We start from the raw sequence: 25,946 nt of genomic DNA on the forward strand, positions 1-25,946 counted from the left end.
AATAGTGCCTGGTCCTCACCAATTGTCCTTGTGCTGATGAGCAACCAAATGTGGTGACTCTATGCCCTGAAAAAAGGAACTGCTGGAGAAATTTGGACCAGCGAAGTTCATATCTACCCTAGACCTAGCAAAGTGCTATTGGCAGGTCCCTCTGGATGAGGAGGCAAAGCCCAAAACAGCCTTCCTTCTCCAGTTTACTGTTTTACCTTTCAACCTACACTGGGCTCCTGCAACCTTTCAACTGCTCATGGACCATATCCTGGCTCCCTGTCATGCCTTTGCAGGAGACTATTTGGTCGACATTGTGGTCAACAGTGCAACCTCGAAAGAACATCTACAACACCTGAGGGCTGTCTGTGATCTATTCAGGGAAACCAAACTGATTGCGAATCCGGCAGAATGCCATATTGCCCAACCCTAGGACTCTAGGAAGGGAATGGCTAAGGCCTACCTCAAGTAGCCAAAGTTGAAGCCATACAGAAAGTGAATCTGCCAATTAGCAAGAGCGATATGCAAGCCTTCCTCAGTTTGGTTGGGTACTACAGGCTCTTCATCCCTAACTTCTCAAACACAGCTGGGCCCCTTACTGACCGGCTGAAAAAGGACCAACCCAATAGCATTCAATGGGATACTCAGGCCCAGGCAGCCTTCAATCATCTAAAGAGAACTATATGTCAAAGATCAATTCCAATCATGCCAAATTCCTCAAAAGAGTTCATCCTCCAGACTGATGCCTCCTCAGTAGGTTTAGAGGTGGTGCTGTCCCAGGTGGAGGATGGTAGGGAGACACCCATAATATATATCAGCCACAAGTTACAGCCCAGGAAGATGAATTTCCCCATAATTGAGTTAGAGGCCCTAGCCATCAAATGGGCTGTACACAGTCTAAAAGACTACCTTACAGGTCAAAAATTCATGTTGTTAACTGACCAAGCACCACTCTTATATATGGGTAGAAACAATGACATTTGTTCTGAGATGAGAAGGTTCTTAGCACTATAGCATTTCTCGTTTACTGTTAAACAGGCAGGTTTAAACCAGGCAAATGTAGATTTTCTGTCACATTATCCAAAGCCAGATTGGCCACAGGGATAGGAACCAGAAGAAGAAGACCTTGGAGAAAGCGTGGAGGTGTGTGACAGTTTACATCTCCAATACATTTGGTATACATATATAAAAAGTGTATTATAAGACTGTGTGTCATAAGAGCATTTGTTTTAAGAGTGTGTCTCATGGTGGTGTATGTTGTAAAAGTGTGTGTCGTGGAAGAGTGTGTGTCTCGTAAGAGTGTGTCTCATAAGTGTGCCTCACAAGACATGTTCTTAGGACACAGGCTCTTATAAGTGTGTGTGCCACAAGTGTGATGTAAGTGCCTGTGTCGTAGCTATGATATAATTGGGTGTCATGTGTGTGTGTCGTATGTGCATTTGCCGTATGTTTATGTTGTTATAGCAGTATGTGTATTAAGAGTGTGTGTCTTTAGAGTGTGTGTCTTAAGAGTGTGTTGTGAGGAATTGCCATCTGGCAAGGGCATAGGAGCCCTAGCTTTTTGGATTTGTGTTAGTAAATACAATGATGCAGGTAATTCCATTTCTGAAAGGGTAATCTGCTGATCAGATTCCCATTTCATAAACTCCATGCCTAAAGCATAGTGTGTATCTGTGTCCTGCTGCATCAGTATCCTGATTTGCAGCGCCTGCTCTACGAGTGGCACAGAGCAGGTTCAGAGGTCACAGTTCTTGGACAACACAGCAATTACAAATGCCCGCGACCAACTTAGGGAGACTAACAAATTGTTTGATGATTTCAAGGCCGCAGCAATCACAAAAAAATAGACCAAGGACATTCGTGACCTTAAACTGGAAAATAATCTTCCCTTACACAACAGATGAATATATTGATGCAGCCAAAAACAACTAACATCGCAACAAAGGGGCAAGGGGAGATGTTGTTGGGTGTCATTTTGAAACTCAAGCAGCTGAAGCTCAGATGACCAATCACGATATAATCAGCAACAACCATGAGGGAATTATCCACATACGCCCCCTTTTTTAGGCAGAGGAGGGCAAGGCGGTCCCATAGAGGGACAACCTTGGTTTCAACCATGTGCCCCAACACGACGGCAATCATGGGGCAGGAGGCGCCCCAACAGATAACGAGCACTGAGCATAGAATGCCCATTTTTAATTTGGCTAATTTTGGAATGACCGAATCCCAAATCTCAGTTCTCTCCGAGGGTTTATCATTTGTTCCAACAAAACAGCCAGATTGGTCTGAGACCGAAATGGAAATTCGCAGATTCTTAAGGACGGTCCGACTCAAAGCCTTCTTTTTGAACTCCCCTGGTAGGGAACTAGACTTAGATTCTGGCTTGCCTGTCCCCTCACCTTTCACATCACAAGATAACCAGATTTCCAGAGACATTGTGACCTTTGAGAAATGCCTTTTGAGAGATCTAGGAAAACTACAAACACAGAGAAAATCTTTCAAACACAATCTCTAACTTGATGAAAACAAGGCCTTAAATGAACTATCCAAAAATTCGGTGATAGTGATCAAGCCGGCTGATAAAGGCGCAGGAATAGTGATTATGACAAATGCTCCATATCTAGACATGATGAACAAACTACTACAGGATGGAGAGAGTTATAAGAAATTGAAAAAAGACCCAGTTAATGAAATCAAAATCGAGATTGAGAGAGCAGTACAGTATGGCCTTGACCGAAATTGGATCTCGGAAAAAGAATCTGAATACCTCACCACAAGCCAAGGATGTACCTCAACAATTTATGCAAAGTCTTGGGAGGGTAGCTCCGGGGCAATGTGCTCGCCTTGGAAGCAAAGTGACACAGAGCAACACAGGTTCGATCCCCGGGTCCGCGCTTAGAAACCTATGGGTATTAAGCGCGTTATAAATAACCTATCATATCACTACCTAAAATACATAAACATTCTGAAAAACCTCCAGGGAGACCCATTGTCTCAGGTTGCAGATACGTGCTTGAGCCATTATGTAAATGTATTGACATTTTTGTTAAGCCCATGAGTGTACAAACCCAGACGTACTTGAGAGACACAACTCACACAATTCAGATTTTTGAAAATCACACCTTTGATAAAACTACACAGAGGCTAGTAATGATGGACCAGGCAATTGAGTTCATGCAAGATCAACTCACCCAATTACATTTACAAGAACGCGTTCCCCATAATTTCATCATTGAATTAATGAATTTGGCACTCTGCAAAAATTATTTTGAATTCAATGGCCAATTTTATTTACAAATCAAAGGGACAGCGATGGGGGCAGCCTTCGCCGCAAGTTTAGATATTCTTTACATGTCCAACTTTGAAATACACAACATCCTATCCAATAGAAATCCCTACAGAAACCACATTGTGAATTGGAAACGCTATATTGATGATATCATTTTTATGTGGGATGGACAAGAGACAGACCTTGAGCCTTTTTGAACTTGGATAAACAATATTAGCAGAAACATCCAACTCACAATGGAGTTCAGTGATGAAGACATTTGTAGAGGAGGTCCCAAATAAAGCCTGCTCTCCAGGCACCCATTTTGAAGTACCAGGAACGGTCACACCAAAATATGTGATGTATGATGAGCAAATAAACCAGCAGACAGCCACAGTAGGGCTCTGCCCTGTACCTATCATAAGAACAACACCTATTGAAGTACCAATACCCAGAAAACCATGTATAGTAAAGTATCCATTAAGAAAACCCTACCAACAAATGAGACGAAATGAAGAGTGCCTAAGTACAGCCCCGCAAGAAACTAAAAAGGTCTTAATGGAAGACAAATGGTGATGTCACGAGGACCTGGACGGACTCACAGATAGAAGAAATGACAACCCGAGAATGACACAAAGAGACGAAACGCCACGAGGAAAGAGATTGCGAACTTAAAGTGAGAGAATACTATAAAAAACGTAAGAGAGTTAAGCTGTAAGGAAAATTAATACAGTCGATCAGTTTACACCTGTACATATGCTTGGAACCACAAGAAAGCTAAGAAAACAGTACGGCTTGCAATGCTAAGTAGAAGGATAGTGCTGCAAGTGCCATTATACATAAATCTACCTCAAACGAAGTACGTTAGCATAAGTATATTCCACTTTGCAAACAAAGCAGAATCAACTCAGGTTACTAAAGGCCGAATGAACAGATTCATATTCTAACAAAACGAGAAGAGACAGCTGAATCAAAACTCAGCAGATGCAACTTGTGCCAGGAGAGCCAAGGTCATACCAATAGAAGGAACGAACAGTAGCTACATATAATTGAAACTTAAGAACAGAATATCCTGTCTCTGAAAGGTCAAGATAAGGAGGCGTAGGCAGGTGGCAAGCTAAATAAGAATCAAATACACAAATTGAGAGAAACTAGACAAATTCACGGTGTGGGAAGCACGTAACCAGCCGAGAGAGAAGAAGCACAGGTTCATACCTACGCTTGGCATCCACCCAGGCAGAGATATCAGAACTTTTCCAGACAGAAGATGCAGTTTGGAGGCCAACCACAGTGAAATAATTGACACATAGTTGCTGAGCGATGATTGATTGCAACCTTAATTGGAGAAAGGCCGGGTTACTAGGGGGCACCCCGCACCCGGCTGACCGTTCTGCGTGCTGCTAAGCGAAGTGGAAGAATATGCATGGGGTTGGTGCCAACCCAATCACAATGGACCAAATATTCTGAGGGTCCTATAGTTAGTGGAACCAATGGGAGGTCATACTTTTAGTGAGGTCTACAGTAGTCATTTTTGAAGGTAGGGCTTAGATGACTACCTGATAGTGTTTACCCAATCCCCTCACTCGGTTACCATATACAGATATAATACCTATATTAAAGTTACCTTTTTCATAACCAATAGAATGGCATGTTAACTTTTGAGTGCCACACGTCAATTATGATGAGTTTTGAGTATAAATGTTACAACTTGTATGAAGTTCGTTGGAGTTGAAACGAGAAGGATGATTGCATCGCTGCTGATTACCATGACTCCCCGTTTTTTGTACTTGTCATTAAACGGACTCCCTTTGCCAAACCATTGAGTTGTCCTTATTGATTGGTGTTGGAGTAATAAATCTGCATCCCCAAACATCTAAAGGGTGCAGCTATCTCATCTTAAAGTACTTTGGAGCAAACCTCGGCTCTATGGGCCAGCTGGGGGTCTCCGGAGTACACATTTCTTTCCTGGATCTCAAGATTAAGCATGAAGCAGGCAAACTGAAATGCTGCCTATACAAACAAATCAGTGCCAGAAACACCTTATTGCACTTTTCAAGTGACCATCCACGATATCTTCGGGAAAATTTACCATATGGACAATATTTTCGCATTCAGAAAAATTGCACTGACTTATGTGATTTTTATGAACAATCAGAAGACCTGGATGCACGATTAACAGAAAGAGGATACCCTAAAAAACTCATTAGCAGAGCAAAGAAGCGAGCTTGCTTTGCTGACCGAGATATTTGACTATCCTCTGAAACCACTCGGCAGACCTGCATTTAACCAACAAGCCAATTTATAAATCAGAAAAATTGGTTCTTTAGGATGTATCACAGCAATGTATTTCCTTTTTCTATGTTGTGTATTACAAATCTAGTTAATTTCATAGTTTTATTTATTCAAAACTACTTGTTTTGCCCTTTTGTTGAATTTGTCATTGATTCAGTATGTCCTTCTTTTTCTTACTTTTTTGTATGTTGTTTAAATGTTTTTTATGTTGTTTTTTAATTTTGAATTTCCAAGTGTTATATCTAAATATATCAAAATTTCAATCGCAAATGTGTGATTAACATGATTGCATCCAGAATGAAAATGGGACATTTCTATGTGTGATATCTGTTTAGATATATGCAACAGTTTTAAATAATTGAAACAAATTTGAATTAATTTAATTTACAGCAGCATGGACCATAATATTATGTTTTCAGAGGTCACAGTTGCCCATTTGACAGCTGCAGCGATAGCCAAGTCTCTGCAGCACAGGGGCTGCACTGAAGATATGCCCCCCCGTACCAAAACTATGATGATCATAAGTAGCCCATGATGGTGGCAGGTTCAACTCTACAATAAAGCTATGCACAAGTTAAAGCATTGTGCATGGCACTACTCAAGACAGCTCTGTACAGTGGAGGGAAGCTTCCACTATTTTGGTTCTCTCTGCCTCTCTCTCTCATTCTTGTCCCCTCCACTTCCTCTTGAGGAAAGCACTTTGGTTGTGATGTCATAAGGGCAAAGTCTGCTTCTTTCAAGAGCTTCCATTGGACCACTAAGGCAAGCTCACCTGTGGACTTTTACTATTAAAAGAAGGGGTCTGACACCACTTCTTTGGATCATCTTGGGAATCAGCTCTGGAAACCAACCCTGGAAGAAGATTATGATTGGCTTTACGGAGAGAGCAGTCCTTTCTAACATTCTCCAGTTGTGAGGTGAAGGCAGGTAGTGTAAGGCAGAGGCGAGGTATGTCCCCTAATCATCCCCAAGGCCCATTGGGGGTGAACTCTACTGCTGGACAAGACTAGCATTTCTGCAAGCCACCCTGTTGCGAATGATCTTACTGTGTTGCTGCAGGATCCCTGAAGGTGTGTGCCAGCATCCCTCATGTTTGGGAGCCAGAGGAAAGGACTAACCTTGGCCATTGATAGCCTGGAGTAGGACTCACAGCTCCTGAAAGCACAGCCAAGATTTCTGTTTTGTTCAATACTGACCCACTATGAGCCGTGATTCAAGCATGTTCGATGCTGAGCGAACCTCTAAGACCCTTCGAAGCTGCCTGTCGCACTGCAGCATTGCGCCAGCTGAAGAGTGTTGCTGCCTCGGCTCGAACCATCAAAGTACTACAGCCTTCCATTGCTCAAATCACCATTTGAAGCACCAGCTTCTTCATCGCCACTCCTGCAAGTCAATCAACTAGACCCTGGTGTACACCCAAACAGTGACCTCTGAGTCTCTGCATTGAATTGACTCAACTGCAGATCCAGGTACCAGCTCACCGCTGTCGAACTTTGACTGCCAACCGAACTTTGTGACCACCCAATCAGCACAACTCAAGCAGGCCATTTGCGACTCCACCTACCTTATGTTCAACCCCGACTCAACACCAGTTTGGTGCTGGACCATCGCAATTTCCACATTCTCAAACCGAAAAGAATCCATAAATGATGCAGAGAATCCAAGTTCGGCTCTGTCAAACCACCAAGACATTTGCAAAGTTATTATTGGCTGGCATCTGACTGGTATCTGCACCCTTGGTCCATCTTTGGGCCCCATGGATAGGTCACTTAAATCCGTATTGCAACCTCAAGAAACATCCTTTTTGAACATGGGCTTTTAATTGCTACCCCACACCCCCATCTCAGTATACACAGTGCTGCATTTGTTCTATCTTTGCATATTCTGTGTTCCGTCTACAGGGGTGTTTACAGTGTTTTCTAGTTAGTTGTTATTATACATAGAATGTTTGATTAAAGTATATATTTTTATAGAAGCTTTATTGGGCATTCTTTTATTTTGGATGTTCTATTTTGCTGTTTGGGTTGCTACTGAAGCACATACCCACCCCGCTTGAGAGTGTAGCCTTCCCTCGGCTCAGGTTACCACAAAACGCAAAGGAAGTATATCTCTTAACTGTGCCTGTTTTACCTTTATGATTGTGTTGGCTCTTGATTTATAGAAGTGTAAGGGCTGAGTGGGTGCCTTAGCCTCTACTCATACTTGTGCTCCTGAAGGGCAGAAGTCAATGCATCATGTGTGTCTTAAGAGTGTGTGTCTTAAGTGCATGTGTTGTAAGAGTGTGTCGTATAAGAAATATGACTTTTCAAGTGTCTGGCATGTTAGTGTATGCTATATAAGTAGTGTATGAGTGTTTGATATAAAGTCATGAAATGCTCATGCCATATACTCCTCCTATAAGTATGAAATCTCACACTGAAGCCAGGTTTGACTCTGATGTCAGTTGTATATGTATAGAAGGCGTGTAGGAGTCGTACAGTTCAGACGTGTGTGCAATTTACATCTCCTAAAAACTGACATTGAGGTCTGTCCTAACTTTCATGGTAGTTTACAGATGCATATTAGTGTACAAGTATGAAGTGTACATAAAAATGTGTACATTCATCCTTCTCATGTATTATACAGCCCATATACATATAAAAGATCACATTAAAATGAGCTCTAACTTTGATGTGAGTTTTCAGTACACACAAGAGGCTTATATGAGTTTTACAGTTCGTACAGATGTGCTATTTACACCTCCTGAGAAGTGACATCAAAGTCTGTCCTTACTTTGATGTGAGTTTTAAGACGTATATTAATGCACATGTATGAAATGCACATCTTCCACGGGTAGGTGTACAGCTGTATAATAAAATGAACATTAATTCTGCTCTTGTATTATACTCCTCAGTGGTAAGTCAGAATCAGGAGACAGACAAGGTGGAATTTTGGGTTGAGCATTTATTTATTGGAACACCCAAAAAAGTGGAAGCTGTCCCTATGTTTCTCAGCCCTACTCGTCAGGGTGTCTTGTAAAATAAGCAACGTCTGCCATCCAGAAACTTGTTCTAGCCTGATTTCTGTCCCTATCACTATAAAGGAAAAAAGCACCTCTAACAAAGATAGAACAAGGGTCTTTGCCCAAACAAAAGAATGGTGGCTGGTTCCTGAACCCCCTTGGTGTTGCTTTATCTGAAATGGGGTTTCTTGCCCTGTTGCACGATACAAGTAAAGAGAACAAATATCTCTTCAAGCTTCCCCTCCTCTAGTTGCATGTCACTCTCTGGTTAAGTTCATACTCCCTGAGTACCAGGTTTTTGACTTGGTCTCTGGTCTTCCTCCACCCTTGGAAACCCCCTGGTTCATAGGTCCACACCAGGAACTCTGCTTTGTGTCCCCATCAAGGAATATTGTGCTACTTTCTCCAGTTAGCAACCTCTTGGGTTTTGCCCCTTCCTTGGGTCTTGAGTCTCACACCCCGATTTTGGGGTTTGGCTTCTACCACCCCTCCTTGGGGTCTGATTTCTCTCACCTCGCCTTGGCATCTGGTTTCTCTAACTCCTCCTTGGACTCCATTTTCTCTCACCCACCCCTCCTCCCTGTTCTTTCGAGGGACAGCATACCTTCCATCTCCATATGGTGCACCTCTGGGAAGGTGTTCAGGTAGGCTGACATTGCTTCTCCCTTTCTGACTTCTTCCCGGTAATTCTGCATCTGACGGTGCTCCCTTCGCATTGTCTTCCTGTTTTGATTCTCTATCAATTCCTTGTTACATCGCTGATCCATCACTCAGGCAGTGTCCACTGCTTTACAGTTTCCTGAGCCAGGTGTCTCTGGTTCATGTCTTGGCAGCTCGCTGAGCGTTCTGCAGGCTCAGCTGCTTACAGATCTGCCACGTCGGCATGTGCTGCTTTCTTCCTGCCACACCTCCCAGTAGGAGATCTCTCCTCCTCGGCAGCTCCAAAGGTTACTCTCTGCCTCTTCTTCAGTGCTGAGTGGGTCATTCTCTTCCACACTGCCAAGGGCTGGGCATATCCCCGCTCTCTCTTCTGAAGTGTGGACGGTGCATGAAAAGGGTCAGAAACCATACCAGCTATTTGTGTAGGAGGTTGCAAGTTACTATATAGTTTAACTCCCATGTTGCCAGCAAATCTATTAGGCTCTTGGGGTAAAAGGGAGAATTACTTATATCCCAATTTAGGGATTGACACTCCTCTAAGAGACGGTCACCCCCCAGTGGGATCATGCTTGCCCTGTCCCCTATGGAGTGTTAAGCTGAGCAGGCTCACCTACCTAGTTCCACAGTGGGTGACTTCCCCTTGGTGAGAGGGGATGAATTCCCTGGATTTGTCACCACTATTGGTTTTAAACCCCCCTCGAGTTGGCATAGGGAATATCATCTGTGAAAATCTATGTTTTGTTGTTATTTCCCCTTTCTATGTTCTATCGTGAAACAGAAATGCTGTAGTTCTAAAAACCACCTCATTACCCTGGAGTTGGCTGCTTTTCTCAAGTACATCTACGTGAGTGGTGAATGGTCAGTAATGAGTCCAAATGTATGTCCCATTAGATAGTATTACATACTGGAAACGGCCAACTTGATAGCCAAAGCTTCTAATTCCACAGTTGTATAACTTTGCGTTTGAGAGAATGATTTCCTACTCATGTACAAGACCGGGTGTGTTTGGCCGTCATGCAACTGGGACAGGACAGCTCTCAGGCCACTTTGGGCACAACCGTTTGCAGGATGAAATCCTTGTTAAAGTCCAGAATCTTAAGGACAGGCTCATTGCAAAGGATCTTTTTCCTGCCCTCAATGCTATTTTGGTCTTGTGAGTCCAGACAGGTTTGTTGGGCTAGGTGCTCTTAAGCTTGTCTGTTAAAGGGCAATCGTGGACAAGTTCAGAATAAACCGACAGTAGTAATAGCCGGAAAGCCCTCGGAAGGCTTGAAGTTCCTGTTTGCCTTTGGTGGAAAAGGTAAGGCCACTGCCTTCACTTTCTCAGTCTGAAGCTGCATGAGACCATTGCCTCTTTACTTTGCTGCATTTTGGGAGAGGTGACACTTTGGCTCTGTGTCCTGCTTTTCAAAAGGCCCTAGTGATCTCATAGAAGTGTTTGAGATGTTCTTCCCAAGTGCAAATATGGATCACTATATCATCTAAGTAGGCGCCGTGAATGATGAATAGGGCCGTAAGCCCTTGGAATCTGGCAAGGGCTCCATGTAGGTGAAATGGAACAACTGTAAATTGATATAGACCCTCAGGTGTACTGAAGGCAGTTTTCTCTTTATCAGTGGAATTTATTGTGATCTGTCAATAGCCTTTTGTCAAGTCCAAGGTGGTAAGGAACTTGGCATTCCCCAGCATCTCGGTTTACTCATCGATTCTGGCTATTGTATAATTAGCAAAGACTGAGATCAAAATAAATCTTCAGAAGTCATCAGAGAATCTCCAAGAATTCCCAGGTGTGGTGACAAGGATGATCAGGGAGGACCTGGGGCTCTCAGAGGGTTTTATCAATTCTAGTTTTAACATTTTATTATATCTTCTTCTATAATTTGTTTTTTAACTTTAGGGATTTGTCAAGGCTTTAAGTTGACTAACTGCCCAGGTGATGAATGGAAAACAGTTTTAACTCTCCCTGGTTCTTCTGAGAAGACTTAGGAGTATTGTGTCAGCAATTCCTGGAGGTACCTCTATTGTCTCTGGCTGAGGTTCTCAGGGATTAAGCTGGATCTATCCACATTCCCAACCAACAGGGTCACCATGGTGATGGTGCTTTGCTCTATAGGGTATGTTTTTCAAATCTCTAGCAAGTTTACATCGCAAATTTGGGGCTTTTGTCCTCTATCAGCCTGGGCAACGAGGTAACTAAGGGGACATTCACACTCACAGATTTTAAAAGGCCCATACCACGTCGAGTGAAATTATTCACTACGGTAGGTAATAATAATAACGCCTAGTTGCCTACCGAGAAAGATCTAGCCACTGCCTGTAGATCATAGTTTTCTTTCTGGTTTTCTTGAGCCTTGGGGAGGTAGCTTTTAACGATTTCTCTCACTGCCGTCATATCAGATTTTAACTTGGTGGCTGCTTCAAATATAGGTAGCGAAGCCTCATCTCTGCCCTCCCAAGTTTCTTTTAACATGTCAAGCACATCCTGGGGTTCTCTGCCGTATAAGAGTGTAAACAGGGAATATCCTAATTAAGATTGAAGTGTTTTTTAAACTCAGAAGAGGGCCCACATCATCATTAGGTCCCAATTTTTCCAGTCTGCTTCTGCCAACTTCCTTAATATAGACTTGAGAGTTTGGTTGAAGCGTTCCACTAAGCCAATCTGGCTGTGGGTGATATATGGATGTCCGTAGGTTTTTGATGTTTAGCATTTCCTTCTCTTCCAGCATGAGGCAGGCATGAAGGTCATTCCCTGATCTGTTAATATTTATCTTGGGAACCCCACTCGTGACAGGAAAGAGATGAGATATGTCAGTATGTGTTGTGTTGTGGAAAAACTTCGGGATAACAGGTAACATAATCTAAGATCACGAGAATGTATGTGTTACCCAGTTTTGAGGGTTCATGGGGAGCCAGGAATATCCATGGCTATCCTATAAAATGGTATTTCAATAATGGCCAGGGGTTGTAAGGGAGCTCTGGGGACGAGGCTGGTTGAAATCCTCTGGCAAATTTCACAGTTCGCCACATAGGTCTTTACATTGGCGTAAACACTGGGCCAGTACAATTTGCTAAGGACTGGCTCCTGGGTTTTCCCTATTCCTTGGTGGCCTGTAGTTAGGTGGGAATGCGCCAATTCCATGCCTACCCTCCAGTAACTCAGTGATGACTAGTTGGTTCCTCCAGGTCCCATCTCCCTCAATGTAACCCGAGTAAAGCAGGCCCATTTCTGTCAAAAAGAAGGGTACGCTTGGCTCAAGACCCCTGTCTACAAAGGTGGCCTTTTCGAATGCCTCTGCCAGATTCTGGTTGTTTCTTTGCACAAACACCAGGTCTTGCGGCATGGTGATATCATTCCAATCGGTTAGGGAAAGCGGGGTCAAGATCTTATCAGCTTGTCCAAAGCCAAGGGTGCCCCTGGGGGCATTGGGAAAATGTTCCACTTTATGTAAAGCTAGAGTCAGGGCTTGCTTGAAGATTCCCTGGGTGATTGGCTCCCCACTTTTTATGGTATATTTTTGTGACACCGCAGTCTACAACAGAAGTTTAATGTCCACCCATTAGTCTGGGTCCATGACACCAGCTGTGACACCTAGAAAGTGTTTCCATGTCAGTCATGACTTGGCGCTAAACTCAGTTAACTGCCTTGCGGAGGGGAGATGGTTAGGCCTGTAGGGCTCAGTCTTCTTTCATGGCTGGATATTTCAACTTCAATTAGACTGAATAGATTGAAGCCAATGGACTGGGTGTTACACGTTCAGGGAGCCTAGCTGTCGGGGTAAGACGTTTCACTAACATGGGTCCTAACCTTGTAACAGGTTGTCTGAATCTCACTTCGGACACCAATTGTGGTAAATCAGAACCAGGAGATGAACAAGGTGGCCTTTTGGGTTGAGTATTTCTTTATTAGAACACCCAAAAAATCTGAGCTGTTTCTACATATCACAGCCCTACTATAAAAGAGGAGTCTAGAGGAGTGTGCATCAAGGTGCCATCGAAAATAATCAACATCTGCCACCCAGAAACCTGTTCTAGCCTAATTTCTGTCTCTAGCACAAAACAAGAGCAAACACCACGTTAAAAGATGTTCAAAACACGATAAAAATGTCATTTTTAAATAATAGAAAGCATCCATGAAACATTCTGAAATTGTCCATGCAGGGGCAGTTGCCTCACACATTTTACTGTGGAATTGTTCAGATGTATTTCATTGAAGCGTTCAAATGCTATTAAGACATTTTATTTTATGGAACTTTATAGGGAGTACATCTAAAAAAGGGGAATTGTGGAGCTAGGTTTGCATTTTTCTGCTGCATTTAATTATTTATTGACATGGTAGTTATGAAGGGTCTTACTGAGAATTACATTGGATCCTCGTTCCTTATTTGGAACTACCTACTCCATTTTCAGTGTTATAGTTAAGAAAGATCGTTATGTGACATTTAGGGTAATTTTAAAAAGTGGTATATGGGGAATAAAAATGAATATTGCAACTTTTAGAGTAAGAAGTTGTTACTCAGCTGCTCAAAATCAGTGTTGTGCCCAGAACCCATCTGATTTTGATAACCTGATAAGGCGGGTGTATTCTGTACTTACCGTATGTTGTCTCTTAAACCTGGACACTATCAGGACAAGATGCCTATTGTTTCTTTACCTCTGTGTCCTCTTGTAACAGAATGAATATTACTGTAGGTTAGACTTCCTGTGGAAGAACAAATTCAAAAAAGAGCGTGAAGAAATTGAGACCATGGAGAACCTAAACAGAGTGCTGCTGGAAAATGTACTCCCCGCCCACGTGGCCGAACATTTCTTGGCCCGGAACCTAAAGAATGAGGTAAGCCACTTTTGTGTAACCACTTCCTGTTTTGTTTGGTATACATTGCCAAGACTCTTGGAGGGGAAACAGCTTTTCAAGCTTCAGTCAGTAAGGCACCAGATGCCCTTTCCCTAATTATGGGTTTAAATATGGTTGAACCAAAATGTCCACCTCATCTTCTAACCCTGCTTGCCTCATCCTACGGGGTTGGTTTTCTAAATGCAACATTAGCATAAAATAACCCTTGTGAATGGACGCATGTATTATTTGCAGTTCTGCACTCTGCCAAGTGTTCTCACCTTTTCAATTTTCTAAAGTTGATGGTGGCTATTCAGTAGCTTGAAACTGATTACTTGCTGGCCCATTTGATAACATTAGCAACGAACTTCTATGTCTTGCGATCTTTTTAAGAAGTGCATTCAATCTGTAACTAGAGTCTACCATTGCTCACTGTGAAGCTGGATCTTCAGTGAGTATTTCATTTTATGTTTCTGGGGAGTGATGTAGCGCTCGCCAATTGGCCAATTTCCCAGCAATAGGACTCCCCTGTGACTCCCCTGGTCACTGCCACCAACAGGTCTCTCAGTGTGGTGCTCCATCTCATCACGGGAGCACCGTGCTGAGAGCCCTGCTGTACACCAGCCCACACCATTGAGTCTCGCCTGAGCCACACCCAACAGAAGCAGCCTGGACACCCAAGCATTTACCCGCCCCACCCCCCTCCTTACTTTAGTGTGCTGGGGGACGGATGGCTCTGTCCCCTGCCATTAAAATCTTCATTGGGCCCGTCTGCCAGGCCCCTCCATATCGCCCCCTCATCGCCTCTATTACTTTGCCTGGCTGCACCTGGCAGACGTGGTTCGGCACTTTCTAAGCCCCGCCCCTCCCTCCTCAATATGTAGCTACGTGGTTACTTGGAGCTAGCAAGTAGTCAGCAACCACCCCGGGTAGATTGTTTCAAACCACACTTCACCATTCATTGCAAGAGATGTAACAGCTTTATAGTCCCCGCCCCTGGCCTGTACCTTATGTGCTGGATCACATTCAGGGAGGCATTTAGACTTCAAAATTTTTCCCGAAGTGTTATTCAGAACAATGTTTTTAGCACACAAAAACACTTATTGGGGTCCACCTTTTCAGTGTGGAGGCTGATCCTTATGTTGGTGCCATTTAATGGGTGACCTCAGAGGATGGATTTCACAGAAGATTCCTCATAATGTATGGGGGCTCCTGTCCTTAGGCATGGGGTGCCTGGGGCTGTTGCCCATTTCAGAGACAATTGTGTGGTTTCATAAAAACTTGGGGCCACATTTCAGTGAGGAACTATTTTTATTTTTTTATTCGACCTTCATAAGAAGTGTGTGGTCCCTGAGTTATACGTCACTCGGTAGTATTTCAAGAGTGAGGTTTTTGTAGGAGAAATTTAAAATTTAAAAGCAACGAACTTCATCCATAGTGCAGAGTTATATGGTGTTGTTCACAGGGTATCCCGAGTTGGTTTTTGGAATATCCTTAGTTAAAAAGTGGTCAATTGTCTCTGAAATGGGCAACAGCCCCAGGCACCCCATGCCTAAGGACAGGAGCCCCCATAAATGGCACCAACATAAGGATCAGCCTGTACCTTATGTGCCCATAAACCTTGTTAAACGCACTCAGGCCGCATAACTCCTTTTACAGCCCTGGGTTTGGTCTATTAAACTTAATCATGTCCCTGGGGAGTGAAATAGCACTTCCTCATTGGACAATTTATGGGCAATATAAGCCGGTATGGCTTGTATATTTTGCATTGCCTAAATTTGCCAATGAAGGGGGGAGCCTCGTGACTCCATCTTTCTACGTGGCTGGCCGGTCTCTCAGCGTGGCACTCCCTCTCATCATGGGAGTGCAATGCTGAAAGCCCTGCCTCCTGTCCGCACCATTGAGTCTCACCAGGGCTGCACCTGACAGACCCCGCCCAAGCGCTTAAGCATTTTACTGCACCCTCCTTACTTTAGTGTGATGAGGGGTGGACGGCTCTCCAGTCTGCAATAAAAATCTTCACTGCGGCACACCTGGCATGTGCTGCCAAGCCCTTCCCCCTCACCCCTGGACAGCCTCCATTACTTTGCTGGGCCGCACCCGGCTGATTCCTAAATCCCGCTCCTCACTCTCCAACTCATTGGGACGTGCTTGCTGGAAAATCTTGCTGAACACCCTTGATGCCCTTGGGCCTTTAACTCAATCTAGAGGGCCCATAACTCCTGGTACGGCCCTCAGGCTAGGTCTATAAAGATTAATTATTGATATCAACCCTTTAAAGCAAAGGTCAGATTACAGAGAATGTGTGGTGCGCAGGTGCAGCTCTGAGCTTCCGTAGTGCTTTTGTTAGCAACGGCACAGTTGCAAATGATACACACAACGCACACAAAGCTGAAATTGTTCTCAGTTGGCATGCATGAGGCTAACATTAATCCCAGTTTTAATTCAGGTCAACTGTGCATGCATGATCACTGGTTTCTTTTGCAGCTGTCCCAGCTCTAACAAACATTTTGTGAGCTTTTGTAATCCCGCACCAGGTAAGGAATTCCATTATAAAAAGAATGTATATTTTGGTGAACAGAGCAGCAGATATTGGTGATATATGTAACTAGATTCACACGTTATAGTGTAAAAACTGGCATTAGTGCGGCAAGGTCTAAGCTTAGCATTTAATGTCACTGAGAAAGTGGGTGTGCAAGGGTGGAGGGGCGCTTAACATGCTCTGGCTGAGCAGAAGCCTTGAAAATGCAAGAGGAGTGGAGGTAAACAAGACACAGCAAACCATATAAGAAGCAGTTAAGTGAGAAGCTTAGGTTGTGCAGAAAAGGAGACTTACACAAGTGAAAATGTAAGGCATTATTGGGGTTATATGACATCATCCTGTAGATAAATATATAACTTGTTGTTCTCCTTCATTTTAGTTTTTATTTTATTTTCATTTTTCTTTCAACATGTGCAGGTTCTTCAATTCTGTAAACTTAATGACATTATGTTTTCATACGTTGTTACCAACATGTAGCTAGATATTTGGGGAAGCCAAATATTTGTTAACAATGACACTACTCATTCGGTAGAAATTGAATATAAGCCAGTACAACATTAAAGGTTTATTTTAAAGGACGGGTATTGTCTCTTTATCTGGAATTATGTATGCAAATGCTTCAAGGTGCCCTTATGTGTCTTGTAATGGTCGGCCAGGGCCAACATGGAAACAGGTCGAACTTCTGCTAAGGTAGTGGCTTGTAGAACATAGTGACCTTTTGACAAGTGGCAAGATGTTCTTGAGCTCAGATCTCTCTGGCTTGCACCTAGGAGTGTCATGGCCTCAGAACAATTTGTGAATCCTTATAGTGGTCAACTCTTGAAATGAGAAATAAGACCCAACCAGGAGATGCTGCTGTGCGGCAAAAGCAGCAGCGGTTGGACTGGGATTGGATCAGAAGTCTCTGCTAGCCTGTTCTTTGGAGGATGGCTTTTTAAAGTACAGTTCTTTCAAGTGCTTGTGGTGAAATATGTCGGCCGGAAGCTAAAGAGATGATTTTAAATGTTCTGAATGAGAAACTTTGGTAAAATGCTTGGGAGAACAAATATTTTCATTGCAAATATTCTCTTCTTAAAAAATGTTGCCAATTGGTAACCTCCTGCACACTATGTACCTCAGTGCATTGCTGACACCTTGAAACTCATTATATCTATTAGGCACGGGGCCTAGAGGCAGTGCCTTAGGATATGTTGAAGTTTGTCTTCCGGTCAGTCTACACATGTTTAGGCTGTGTGATAAAGTATCATCCAGGAGGCCGGGAAATTGGGTGAGAGAGACCTTGGGGGCCAACACCTATGGAGCTGTATGGTTGAGCCCTAAAGGCCTGTAGCCCATTATGGACCTCTGCAGCGCGACCAAAGTGGCACGGCCAAGCAGTGATACACGAAGGAATGGATTCTGAGGGTGAAACAGAATTAATTTTATTAGATGTAACAGTGTTTGATAAATGACTTATGGTTCTAAGGGTAGTACTACAAACCAAAGGGATTCACCTAATGTAAACAGTGGACAGGGTTTATTAACAAAAAGTACAGTTTTATCTAGGATTGTGTAGTCCCTCAGTGGTGCTGATTCACATCATTTTGTCTTAAACCTATTCTTACAAGTCCTTGTCTTGCCATGGATCACGCTCTCCTACAAAGTAATGTCTCAAAACGATGGCAAACAAAAAGTTCCAAATTCTTGTCTTCACAAAAATGTTCCACGGTCTGACCCAAAGCAAATGTCCAAAACGTAATCTTTAAAGTCCATCCCTATCCTAATACAAAAATGAATAATATTTCTTTGAGAAGGTTTCTGCAGCGGTTACTCACAGTCTGGCCTCTTCTTCAGGCCTCTATGGTTTGAGTTTCAGGGCCTCTCCCAGGTTTCAAGATTCTCAATTCAATTCTCTCTCATTCAGGCTCCTTCTTAGCCTTATGAGAATCACTGGTGTCCCTTTTCCACCCCCTCAGGTTTCTCAGAATTCACAGTAGGTCGATCTGAGTCCTTGTCTTTGTCAAGATTCACAGCAGGTCCTTCCTGGACCTTTGGTTTCTAATGCTTCACAATGGGCCCCTCCAGGACCCTGGGTTTCTCAGGATTCACAACAGATCCCTTCAGGATCTTGGGTTTATCAGGATTCACAATTGGTCCCTCTTGGGCCTTTGGTTTCATAGTTTTCACAGCAGCAGTAATGGATATTTCTCCCACCCTTTTTAGGGTCTTGGTCAGGTAGCCAATATTGTGTTATCCACCTGTCACAGGTCAGGCCTCTCTCCCTCTAGGTTTGCTGCTGTAAAACATCATGCTTAGGCTTTCTAATTCCTTCAAGGCTTGGGAGGTGTCTTTCAAAAACGTGATCCCCTTCTCTTTCCAGGGACCCAGGCCTGGACCACTTCCAGTCCCGTCTCTCTGATCTTCTCCCATATGATCTTGGTTTCCCCCAGACAGCAGTCCTTTCCTGAACTCAGCTTCCAGGAATCTCCCCTTGTGTAAAGAGAGCATGAGAAGGCATGTGTGTCTCCTCTGGGATCCTCTCTGAGTTTGCCTCTTTCCAGCCTCTTTCATCCTTCGTAGGCTAGGGCTTGGCTTCTGCTGTTGTTTCAGTTAGGTTATTCACACTATTGTTTCAATTCTAAAAGCTGATTGCTTATTCCATTGGGAGCCTTCCGTTCCTCTCATTATTATATTATCTATTGTCTTGTTTTTTTTGCCCAGCTGGCAAGGTTTTAGAAGTGCTTGTGGAGTGTGGTATCAAGTTCATATTCTTCACTACACGAAGAGTGGCCCTGGAGTGGTCAGCAGTTACTTTGCTCATCTGGGGATCATGCTACCATGTGAGTGCTTCAACATGAAGCATGTGCGTCTTCCCTCATAAGTCATAACCTCTTAGCATGGCTCCTCATCAAATACTACTGCATATCCGGAGGATAGTGAACCCGGGGGATCCCTCCCCATCCACCCCCAGGGAGGCAAATGGAGTTGCAACCAGACCAGCACAGTTCCTGAAGATACACTTGCCGCACATAAAAGAACTGGGAGTTCACACACCTCACCACAGCCACCTACATAACCCCAAATCTCAATTCTGAATGGTGTTTAGCCAATGATGGTCTTCCCTAGAAGTGTAGAGAAGCTTTGGAAGAGGGAAGCATATGTGCGAGCTGCGACCGCTAAGAAATTGTAGATCACAGTCTCACCAAGCAATCACATACACAGGGATGGCAGCTAGAGCCATGAACGCCTATGAGTAGCAGTTTGGGAAGACTAGTAAGACTGATGCTCATTGGAGAGGACTATGGCAAAATCAGGCAGCAGCCATAACACCACACCCTAATTCCACGTTTTCAGCACCAATTCCTGTAGAATTGCCCCTAAGGATCAGCAAGCCAACCATTAATGATCAGACAGTAGTTGTCACGCATGTGTTGGGGGTGGGTCTTAAGATGCACAACCAATACAGATATTAACCAAGGTCAATTAACCTGTGCTAAAGCCCCCACGGAAATCTTCATTGCCTCAATCCCCAACAGGATGTTACAATAAAAGGGGGCATATGCTATGATAGATTAGGCAATGCAAAAGGGAGTGGCGATAGACCAGGCAGGTGATTGGGTGAAGGAGTCAAGAGAACAGAAAGGAAAGCATTGGAAAGGGGAAAGACCAAGAGACTGGTGGAAGGTGGCAATCCTATCAGGATCATAGCTTTAGACTATATGAATATTATTTGCACTTGTTTTGGTTAGTCCTGAACCCTCATGCTCTTTTAAGAGGGATTCTCTTCATTTGGTGAGCCTTACTCTCCCTGTGTTTTTGAACACATTAAAGTTATTTTTTTATTGAACCCTTATATGTTTAATGTCCTTTGTTGATCTCTTGGTCTGTGAAATATGTCAGTACAAAATCCTAAAATATCATTATCAAATACATATGTGCACCTGTAGTGCAGGGTGACGAATAGTAACTGGTATCATTGGAAGCCAAAGTGCTGTTTTATGTGGTTTCTGAGATGAATGTGTGCATGATTGTGTTATGCCTGGTGCCGCCAATCTGGGTGGAACTGTGAAAAGAGGCTGTTATTCTTTTCAGTACTGGTCCCGTAACTTGAGTCGAGGTGACTTGAAGTGGAGATGCTGCATACAACACACAACTGCTCAGTCCAGGCCTTGTTACATAAGTAGACTGTATGGTCTCCAGTCTCCAGAGAACAGTGTGCACTTGATCACATAGCACCACGTGGGCAAATAGAGAAATAGAAGGAAACCACAAGAGATGAAGAACTAAGGTGCCTGGGGTGAATTTAGGACAGCTGAGAGGCATTAAAGAGACTGATATAAAGTAGACATTGGCTATGTCCAGATTCAGGAACCTGTCATGCATGGTCAGGATGGAAAGGGAAGCTGTTCCCCAAGTCTTCACAATAAGGCATGAATGAAAGGACACTGAGGTAGTACTCCACAGACTGAGGCATCAAAGCAAGTGATGCCACTTTCCATCTCCTCAGACCGAGAGAGGAAAGAAGTGAAAGTGTGTTACGTATGCATGCGATAAATGGTGTTGTTGGATTCCTGCCCTTTTCCCATTGCATTCATTGCCTCCTAAGAATAAGGGTGGAAAAAGCCTAACTACAGGGATGTGCAAGTGGTCAGGCTCTTTCACCCTAAGTATCCAACCCTATCTCTAAATGTGTGAAAGAAGTAACAAAAATGAGCCCGTTTTTCACACTATTTGTAATAAGAATTTCAGTTGGTTGTAACTAGAAATCTCATTGAATGTTCATTAGCACCCAGGGCGGGGGGCGGGAGGGAACCAATATGTCTGCTCGGGTTGCTTGTTGAATCTACCAAACCAAGCCTGCGTTCTGAGCAACCTGATGTCTGCTTCCGCCATCCCGCCATTTTCACCTCACCCTGCCTTGCCTTCTTATTTTTAATCCCCGCCAGCCCCGCTTACCTGAGTACTGCGACGGTGGTGTCCGCCGCCGCTACTGCTGCCTCCTCCAGTAGTTCCTGCTGGCCGCCATGGAAATGGAAGAGAGGCTCTGGATGGAGCACTGTCTTACTGATCCATGGCGGCCATCTCCATCTCTTTTCTCTTAGCACCCTGGGTTACCAGATTGGCAACCTGGGGTGCTAATAGCAATAATCGCCCATTCCATGGGCTGGAACGGGTGGTAAAGGCACTGGGGATCCTCGTTAAAGGCCCTTGCGCTGCCAAATGAAAACATGCACATTGAAGACAACTATTGTTTCCATTGTTACTTTATGGAGGAAGCAGATTGTCAACTGTTTTGCTTGGGACAGCTTGGCCAGTCTATTGCATGGAGTGGGAGGGGTCACCAAGAAGCCCAACTTCTCATTAATGTGGATCTGTGCCTCCGTGGTAGCTCTTCATTGCAGCGCTATCTGCTCATAGGGGCACTGACATGGACATCCTCCTTTCTATTCCCACCACCTCCTGGTTCAGAATAAGAACAAATTCCATTCCTCAAAAGGGGTAGCAAGAATAGGACATCAAATGTTGCTTTGGGAGCATGCACAGTCGGTAGTCTGCCAAGATGTTACTTAGGCTGAAAACAGCGTCCAGTGTTTTAGATTGAACTACTGATGCTATCCCAGGGCATTGCATTGTTGTGTTTCCAGATAGGATGTCTAATAATGAACGTGTATACCTTCTGGAAGTTTCCCTGTCAGTATAACCTATTACCCACCCATCTGCTTTCTTGGCAGAAAGGTGTGGTTGTACACAGCAATCCATATGGTCTCTGAAAGCCAACATAGGTGCCTCTTACTACGAAAAGTCATGACAGCAGTTCTTAATTGACCCCTGTATAGGAATGCATTTATTTATAAGGTGCTGAAGCCTGCAGGCATCAGGGTGCACAAGTATAATTAATTAGATAAATATTACATGCCCACCATGCTAAAGCTATCATTTCCTTCATACAGAACCTATGTTTTTGCTACTTGAATCTGATCCTTACATTTCAAATCCTTAAATAGTCATTCATGTCCCTTCTTTAGTCCCACAGCACACTTGCATTTCTGTGCTCAAAGGTTATTGCAATCCGTATGTTCTGCCTGATCTTTTTCATTACTAAAATGTAGAGAGAGCAGCTGCAAGTTTGCACTGGGACAAATAATAAGTCTGGCAACAAAAAAGTGGTCCACATTTGCAAACCTTAATTTGTGAATTTTGAAGTAAATGTATTACATTGTACCTAGGACTGAATGTTAAAACAAAAAATGTTATGGGGCAAATGGTGCATTTTAAAGTGCATTGGGACAGTAAAATTGGGTAACAATACCAACTTCACAGTGCACCAAGTTAGCAAACTTGCCCACATTGGCCCAAAATATGGCCACACTATCCTGCTGGACTAGTCCTTCGACCATTGTCCAGTGGGATGCCTAAGCAAGGACCGCGGTGTTGATGGAAATTCGAATGGGCAATCAGTGCCGCCCCAGCCCATTGCATGAGCAAAAGATACATTGACAAACCCCCAGAACTTCAAACTAAATGTCGAGGGCCTCAATGTTAGGGCATCAAATTGGAGTTGAAAGAGAAGAGGAGAAGGTAGGATTCATAGCTCCCTTGCTGCTCTTCAGGTGGCCTCAGCGTTAAGGCGTGAGAAAATAAAGTAAGCTTCGGATGGAATTCGGGAGCCAAATACATTGAGTGCAAGGCAGGTTCACATTTCTAAGAATGCAGCAATTACCGTTGAACATGATGAAAACAGGCTGCACCGCTTTATGGGAATCAGGCTGAGAAAAGTAAAAACTCCTCATTGAGGGGGGCAAAGGACCCACAAAGCAGGATTCAATTGTAGAAATAAAATGAGTAAAAAGTGTTGACATAAGAGGAAGCAACAACACGTAATACGTTTTTATTTTTTTTACAGTAACTCATTTGTGTGCACTTTTTCATGCACGTTTGCTCGGATTCAACCAACTACATACACATGTTTATGTTTATGTTAATGTGTGTGGGCGGGTAGGGCATAAATGCTTTGAAGGCAAAAGGGCGGGGTTGTGGGCTAGAGGGTGGTTATGGATGACGCAACCCCAATAAAAAAAAAAAGATTGGTCGAAATCATGGTGATCAAAAGTGCACAAAGTGCACATGATTGAATGTAATTGTTGTGGAGAAACAAACGTAGAACGACCTCTCATGCCTGGTACCAATGGCAGGGGCCGTGGATGTACCAGCCCCTCATTTGCTTATGCTTAAGATGCTGCTTCCTCTTTCTCCATCACCGGAATAGCAATGGTTTCCTGATCATCACCCACAGTGAAGAAACAACACCTCCTGCTGATGGAAACGGGTTGTCCCCTGTCCTCTGAGTGAACAATGCTCGTCCCACATCTTGAACCATCTGACGTTTTGACTGTGAGAGTTAGGAGGCCCGAGTTAACAGCATCAGCTTTGTGGGCTCCTTAGGGCTTGGTGCCAGTCCCCATGCATGTTTGTTCAACGAGGGGAGCTTAGCTGTAGTGACCAGGGCAGACTGCAACAATATATGCATGTATCAATTTAATGAAGGTTGTAGTTTTCCTAAAAGTGTAAATTGCATGGATGGGACTGCCAGATTGGTATCTTATGTGCACTTTGGTCCCCTCCATGTAATTTCTATCATGTGCACTGCGAAATGCAAAAGGTCTGTGGTAAACATGGCAGATCCGGCTTAACAAGCATTATTTGCACTTCATAGTTCAACGAAGTTTTGATGCCTCCTTCAGTGCATGCTTGCAGAAGGCATTCACAATGGATTAATGTCAAGAGACAGTGGGCACCTCGCTCAGCCTGGGATGCGAGGCCTACCAGCGTGGAAGTCAGAGCCAGTCCGACCCCACAAGGGACAGGCCGCATTTGAGAGGGCCCCAATCGTTGACCCTTCTTATGGTTCCAACCTGCATGTAGAGAGTACCCTATCAAACACCCCATAGGTTTCTTGCACAATGCTGCCCAGTTTATTTCTCCAGGAAACTACATATCTAAGCATGTCTGTCAGGAGAAAGTCGAAAGACAAGCCGATACGAACCTTCCGTGTGACCAGGTACCCACAAACCCAAACCTGCAATATCTGGAAAGGAAGCCACTACGTGACATAGAGCCACAGGGTGCCATGGTAGCCAACACATACATCAAATGCTACTAATGACTTAAAGACATGCTCGCTGGTCACTAAGCCAAGGAATAGCTCTCCAACCAAACGAACAGGCTAATGAGCCTATGAGACCCTCACACAAACTGGGAGTTGAACTACACTGCCCACCACAATGGGCCGACATTGCGAAACCCCAGCAGACATGGGAAATTGTTGGGGGATAGACCACTGCTTTATGTATTTTTCTGCTTCTAGAAATCCCAGGAGGGGAGAACAAGGAAAGATTGGCCTGGGGGACCAGCAGGGAAGAATAGGCAGTGGGGGGAAGGGAGATAATAAAAGGAGACATAGGAAGCATGAATCTGTGGGATGTTTGGGGGGGGGTCAAGTGATGCAGAGGCAGATCAAGACACCAGGCAAGGAAGGATGGCACAGAAGAGCTGAGGATGATTATACAGGCAATGTTCAAGGTGAGAGGAAGGTGTCTTAAGAGATGTATGAGTATGTGTATGAGTGGGGTGGCAGGAGAGTAAGGAGTGAATGAGAAGGTTTGTGAAAGAGAAAATGATTGAAAAAGGAGAGGGCAGGATTAGTAGAGAGTAAGATCAGTAGGTGAAGGTAGACCTCAGCAAGAGGAACATCAGAGGGTTAGAGGAAGAAGAACCGGGGAGAGAGGAGAGTAGGAAGAGGAAGGCAAAGCAAAAGAGTGATATAGGGAGAGGAACGACAGAGTCGGAAGGATAGGATTGAGGGGGACATGAGTGTCTGTAAGGCACAATCCTTGGAATCATACCACCATTGGGAGATCCTTGCATGGGAACCCCTAGATTGTTCCCTGAGGGAGTCTAGATACAGAATGAATTTGCTTTTAGGCCCTCTTGACAAGGCAAATAGCCTTTAGATAGAAGGTGTTACCGGTTTTTAATACCAGTCTGTGCTAAGGCAGAACTACCCAACCCAAGGTTAGAGAGAAAGAGAGGGACGGCCCTTAAAGCCCATTTTTACAATCAAGAAAATAGAAACCATGGCGTTGCAGTGTTCTTGAGGCCATCTATGAGAGTTACCTTGCATCAAACAGAACAGACATTGCTCTTCCGACTGGATTTCGTCACCCATATGGGGTTAACCACTGCTCAAAGCAATTCATTTTTGGGTAATGGGAGATCACTAGATCTTATGTGTGACTGCACACAGGGTAAGCTATACTGACATAGGGTAGTGGGAAGTCTAGTAGTGTCTGGGCACACCATGGACTTATGCAGATAGTGCAATTGA

General features: G+C 43.9%; 1 protein-coding gene across 1 annotated transcript in view; it reads left to right on the forward strand.

Annotated features, from left to right (window-relative positions):
• Positions 1-25,946, forward strand: part of ADCY2 (adenylate cyclase 2) — a 3,241,403-nt gene that overhangs the window by 3,070,048 nt on the left and 145,409 nt on the right. Inside the window, exon 20 of the mRNA XM_069613724.1 lies at positions 13,882-14,040. Within this exon, the coding sequence (XP_069469825.1) occupies positions 13,882-14,040 (159 nt within the window). The remainder of the gene's footprint in view (positions 1-13,881; positions 14,041-25,946) is intronic.

Source organism: Ambystoma mexicanum, chromosome 5p (assembly GCF_040938575.1).
Source record: "Ambystoma mexicanum isolate Mex_15411 chromosome 5p, UKY_AmexF1_1, whole genome shotgun sequence".
In the NCBI taxonomy this organism is placed as follows: Eukaryota; Metazoa; Chordata; class Amphibia; order Caudata; family Ambystomatidae; genus Ambystoma; species Ambystoma mexicanum.